The sequence below is a fragment of the Monopterus albus genome, unplaced genomic scaffold, assembly GCF_001952655.1.
Source record: "Monopterus albus unplaced genomic scaffold, M_albus_1.0 scaffold26.1, whole genome shotgun sequence".
NCBI lineage: Eukaryota > Metazoa > Chordata > Actinopteri > Synbranchiformes > Synbranchidae > Monopterus > Monopterus albus.
In genome coordinates this window covers 2189759-2196139 of record NW_018127906.1, presented here as the reverse complement: position 1 = coordinate 2196139, position 6381 = coordinate 2189759, and the positions used below count along the sequence as shown (strand labels likewise).

The window sequence follows — 6381 nt, the reverse complement described above, 5'->3', positions numbered from 1 at the left end:
TTCCCAGCATGCCTCACTCCTGCTCTAATGCTAATGCAGCTGTTTATAACTGCCACATTGACTTTCTCCTGCCACTGTATGTAAATAGAATCTGCTCTGATCAATGGACTGAGAGGTGACAGGACGGTGACCACAAGCGCACACAGCCTCACAACCTGACATACACGAGTACACAAATGCACGTCATATTCACACAAACAGAGGCTAAACCAGAGGCCTGTTTCCTGAAACAGTGTAAAGAGGAAGAGCTCAGCTCATCCTGACACACTAAAAGGAGCTCTGGGTTTGACTACACACTAAAATGGAAACACCCTCCAGCGCCGACAGTGCGGGTGGAGCACCCTCCTACCTCCCACAGGTGTCGCGTGTTCCTAACGGCTCCAGACTGAAGTTTGTCCAGCAGCAGAGGAACTCCCTGAAACGGGCCGATCCAGGTTCCCTGAGGGATCCTCTGAGCCGCACAGATCCCGTAGCCCAGACCAGGAACTGTACTGGTGCACAGGCACACCTGCACACAACGCATGGAAAAAGAAAATACAAAAATAAATAGATAAATAAAACCACTACAGTCAAGGTCAGGTTCCAGTCCTGGTTATGATCTGATCACCTGCTGTGTGTGAACAGAACTGGTCCTCAGGACTGGGGAAAAATCTCAGTTTAATCTGAGGTCCTCTTCAGCAGTGGTACTAAACCGGTCAACTATGCCGCTGCAGTCTTTTTATATAGTTCACTAGGTTGAAACAAATGATGTTGATTCAACAAGAAATGATTTGAATAGAATAAAAATTTTATTCTAGGTGAAATTTGTCTCTTGACATTTCTGCACAACATCTACTACAGCTTCCTCGAAACATTATTCAGCGTAACGTCCCGGCAGCCAAATGAGCAGGGGGCGACCAGCGGGAAGCCTCACCTCTCTGGGCAGGTCTCTGAGCCAATCGGGGACGTCCGGCAGGGTGACGGGCGCCGGCCAACGAGCCGCCGCAGGGAGTGCAGAGGGCCGTGCATCGGGCACTCACCATTCCTGTTGTCTGCACACATGTCGCAACCTGGAGAGGACAAAGACAGAGTTGTACTTTTGAGAACAATGCACACTAATACACAACAATGCACTCAAACAGCGTACAATTTCAGCAGAAACGTTGTTTTAAAGATGGTGCACTATAACCCCACACCCAGGGTTGAACTTGAATCATTTGGATGTTTTCACACATGTGTTCTGACGTAGTGTTTGTGAGATTCATTTCTTTGTTTCAGGTCAGTGTTTGCAAGTGTGTGTTTATTTAACTGTGTTATGCAGCAGTTTGTTTATTCTGACAATTTTCTCTTACAGGAGAAAATAAAGGTTACTTTGACTTTTAAGCACTTCGAGCCTTATAAAGACGCTGAACGCATAATGGTAATGAAAGTATATTTGGAACAACACTGATTGAACAAATGTGGAATCAGGAGCCAGGGAGAATGACTGATGGGGTCACTTTGCCTCCACTGGAGCTTGGTGTTATTTCAAAGCATTTACAGCTGTTTTTATTGGTGCTTGTAGTCAAAAGGGAAATTTAAATAATTGTTTAAGTCATTACAAGACCAGTTTGGTTTGATTGTATAAAAAAAAAAGTTTCAACACAGTGAAAAACTGGGTCGCACTAAGAATTTTCCTGGAGGAACAATGTAATTTGGTCCTAATTAAAGGTTGAATTAGCGAGCGGCCACTTGGTTCACTCCCAGTTATTTGTAAAGGCTCAGCTAGCACAAACCTGAGGCTTTTATTCAGAGGTCAGTAGGTGAGCTCCGCACGCTGAGCGTGAAATTTGTCTGCAAACAACCACACAATTCAGCATAAATGAAGGACAACATCTGATGAATAAATGAAAAGTAAATATTCAGTGGGTTTTAAATCGAGCCATTTCTTTCGTTGAAATTCACCTGGAAGCCACAAATAACACAACTCAACACAACTCAGTGGAATTTGGTGTGTATTGTTTTGTAATTGACACCAAAGCACATTGTTCTTTCCAGGAAACGTCAGAGTAAAGTATTATCAAAAACTGCAAATGAAGAAGAGGAGAGAGGAGAACGAGCGGGACCCTGAGGTGCTGACGCCCAAATGAGGCAAAGTGCCGCCTGCATGTTCGCCCCGGTTAAATGTGCGTATTGCTGGGAATTAGCGAGTGTCAACATTTACTCAGAGATGCAGAGTGACAGTAATGGATGTTAATTGACTGTAGCAACATAATGAGAGATTATTATCTGGACAGTAGACTCCCACCGAGCAGAGAGGCTGAGAGGAACAGGATGTCAGGGCTGTTTCTTCTGTTTCCCCCAAATTAGATTCCACTATTTTAGAAAGAGACAGCCACTTTCACACTGTGATTGATAGAAGGTGATTAAACCATATTATGGTCTTTTATAAACCACAAATTGTAGTACAGGTTCACGGCCGAGTAAATGGGGAAAATTTTACAGGCTGGATTCTCCACAGTCCTCGAAGCTGAGGGGCAGACGTGAAGTGAAGGGCTCAAGCCACTGCTCAATGAGCACTGAGCTTCGTTTCTAAGCCGAGTGAAGTGTAAAACATCTCTTCTACACCTTCTGATTTAGCTTCAGTGAACTGACCTTGAGTTCCACAGTCAGTGATGACTGGTCACACTCCAAGTCTGAGAAATGTCTGTTATTCTTGTTTTGAGGCTTTTTAAATCATGAAATTCATGTTTTCACATTAAACTTGACAATTCACGTGTTACGGTTCCCAAAGACCCCGAGTGTCTGTGAGTGCAGTTTTCCCCAGAGTGAAATTCTTTAAAATGTTAGTCTGAAAAACACACACACTTATCGTCTGTGAATTTTTGAGGCTTTTTAAATCATGAAATTCTGTGAATTTAACTACAACACTTTAAGTCCCCATCTTTATCATTTACAGTGTAAGAACTATACGCAGCAGTGATGACACTGACAAACTAGTGTTGTTGTAAACACTAAGTGATCTGTTTGACACAGGTAGGTGAAAGCTGCTGTATAAACAGGTGATACAACACGTCTTAGAACTGACTGTACACTAGTGAAAAAGTCCGTTTAGCATCTCATAACCACATTATATTGTGATAAACCGTGACTTAAGAGCTGGAAGTGCTAAAAAGGTTCATTACTTTATCACATGTAAACGGTCATTAATGTGGAACGATGGGTTTGTGACCAGCACATGAGCCCTCCACGGTGCACACAGTTTACAGTAACAGAACAGCACACACACACACACACACAGGTCCTTTCTGAACAGGCTTACAGATGTAATGCTTCGTCCTTATTTCCTCTTCCTCTCTTTCCGACTGATGAACTGGCTGTGAACTTGTTATGGCATTCTCTCCTCACTGCCCATCATTCAAACCCACTATTCTGTTACATCCATCGCCAGTGTTTAGACAGGACCGCTCTGTCTCTGATCTGAGCACCGGACGCTGTTTCCAGTAGAAACGTCTGCAGTCGCTTCTCATTCTGCCGTTTGTGCTCCCACAAAACCAGGATTGTTTTGGCAGTTTCAGCTGCTAAAAATATATTTCTCTCTTATTTTAAAAGCTCAGGTATTAAATCAACAACCTAAATTTTCATGCACTGAGACTCTGAGGCAACTTTTCCCTTTTTTACATTTGTTCTTATTTGTCTCTAATCCAGAGCGATCAACTGCGAGAGTAAAATACAGTCCGTGTCATTTCCTGACCTGCCGCCATCATAAGCAGCAAACAGTGAGAAAGTCGAGGTTCAGTAACAAACTCCTGGACTTCTCCTGATCAGAACCACCATAAAGACCATGGCTGTTAATAGCTGCATGTTTCCAGCACAGTCCAGATCAGGGCGGACCACCCAGCGAGGTCGCACAGCTCCTCTGTAAAACCAGCAGTAAGCAAACCTCCACGCAGCTTTTAGTTTTCATTTTACAGCACATGTACTGTCTGGTTCGGTCTCAGCAGACAGACACAGAGACAACCAGGTGAGGAACCTGCAGCAGCTAAAGAGCTAGATATTTTTCTCAGGAGGTGGTGGAGCCCAAACCAGAGGCAAAACAGGAGGGATACTGGCCTTTACTCATCAAGTGGACACAAACACCAAACACCTCTCCAAAGGGGTGAGAGCATCGATACTATTTGCTAATATGTTATTAATAAGAACTGGATGGTGTCAGGAACTTGCTTCTGAGTTTGTTGTAGAGCCTTTCTGCCACCTAGTGGCCAAAAACCACTGGCTGCAGCTTTAAAATAAGTCAGTTATGCCATGCAGATGTTGATCTGATATAAACATGACCTGCAGCTGCTTCACAGTATGTAGCCAATTACATAAAAAGGTGTTTATATTTTCCCAATACATACAAAATACAAATGCAGTTTTTTAAAAAGCTGATTCTAATACTTGTCTTACAATAAATGCATCAAATTAGGAAGAACACTGAATGAACTAAACCAGGAGCTGTTGGTTTTCCAGCTGGATTATTTAGCTGGCAGTGTCTAAAAGGCTTTAAAACCACAGCACAAGCCACCATTACATCTGTAATTAATTTTTAGGTGGATTTGTGCCCATAACTGTAGTAGTTCTAAAATCCCCTTTTTAAGGCTTTTACTATGAAACAACCCGTTTTCTTGTAATATCACAACCAAATGTAACACTTTTATGGTTGTGTCTAGACGCTCACAACACTTGTTAGAAAGCACTGTGGTCGGTACAGACAGGCTTTAAGCAGTAGCTACAGTGTGTGGCCTTCAAGGCACATTTGAAAACAGCACTGGATGGACAGTGAACATATGAAGAGCTGCAGATGATGTTTACTGGAGGTCTGAGCTTCAGCCGGGCAAAAGAAGAGAACGGTGACTGTAGCAAATTTGGTCTTGCAAAAAAAAAAAACAAAGGTGATATGAGCAGGGATTAGTGTATGAATGTGTGAAGCTTGGGTTAAATATTTCAGATCAAACCAGGTTTGTGTATAAAAGTTGCGTTAGTGATGCAAAGACTGAACAGCGGCAAACAGGCCATCAGAGCTGTGGGTGTGACAAACCCACTTTATTACATTATGATACGACCACGAGCTGACACCGACTCCAAGGCGTGTGTGTTTAGAATCACACCATACACACCCCAGCTGTCTGACACAGTAACTTTCTGTCAGACATTTTATTGCTGGTAGAGAAACATTTCAATTTAAAACACGTTTAAATTTATAGAATGTAAAAATTCTGCCTTTTAATATTTTTCCTGCTCAGTCACAGGACAGCTGCTGATCTACAGATGTTAGTAATGTGTGAACGTTTCCTTTCCAGGCCCAGAGTGAACACAACCATAACAGTAGGACATGAGCTGAATTTAATATTTGGACTTTTGCATTTAATTTGATTAAAAGTGACATTTTATTAGCATAAATAATGTACAAGTCATTGAGTACTATGATGTTTTTCTCCAGATTGAAAATATCTGTGAGAATTTGGCAGAACTGATCACAATGATGGATTAATCTGTGATCTAAATGCAAACAAAGCTTAACCCTGCTCCCTAAGGTGCTCCTGCTCCCGGGTTGATCGATAGCTCTCTCCATATATGAAAATGTGTTAAGAATATATGGATCTTACAGTATATTATTGTAACTTCATTTAATTCTGACTTTGTTCAGAATTTTAGAAAAAAAAAAAAAGAGCCCCCCCCCCCCCCCCCCGCCATAAACCAAAGTCTGTAGTTTTTAAGAGACACACAGATGAATTTGATATCGAATGTGTTTACAAGTCAATGTTAGTGTTCAGTGTGTAAAAACACACTGCGTCTGCAAAAGCAAACCCAACCCTGATGATGTCATAGTGATGTCATCGGGATAAACTCAGTTTGGTGAGGGCTGCAAATTTACAAAAGACAGGCTGTTATACAAAGCGGAGACACAGTGTTTGTGGCTCTTTACCAGTGTAATGGATACTATCAATTTGCATGATGGGAAACGTAGGACACGGTGTTTTGGCGCCTGAGCCGTGCTCAGGTGTAAAAGTTAGTGTCTTAGCCTCTGCACAGATTTTAACATCTCCCAGAAAAGTGCACATAACTAAAAGAACACACACATAATTGTACTAATTCACAGAGCTCTGCAGTTCAGTGACACGTCTCCAAACTGGCTCTTGTTTTAAATGTTTCTCGGCCTGTTTTCCTAAAAGAGTCACTGTTTACGATATTTATTGTAAAAAAAATCTGAATCAGCCTAAAAAAGCTGCCTACATGTCGTCGGTGTCAGGAAACCCTCTGTGATTTCCAGGGGAAGTTTTATTTACACAAAATGCTTTTTGCATGTGGAGTATTACTACATATTAGACTGAATACAGTCAGTGAGCTGCTGCTGTCTGAGCTCTAACCTTAGATGAATGA

General features: G+C 42.0%; 1 protein-coding gene across 1 annotated transcript in view; it reads right to left on the bottom strand.

Annotated features, from left to right (window-relative positions):
- prdm6 (PR domain containing 6) overlaps positions 1-6381 on the bottom strand; it is a 120044-nt gene that overhangs the window by 66580 nt on the left and 47083 nt on the right. Inside the window, 3 exon segments of the mRNA XM_020595337.1 lie at positions 350-508; positions 914-969; positions 972-1049. Coding sequence (XP_020450993.1) covers positions 350-508; positions 914-969; positions 972-1049 — 293 coding nt within the window.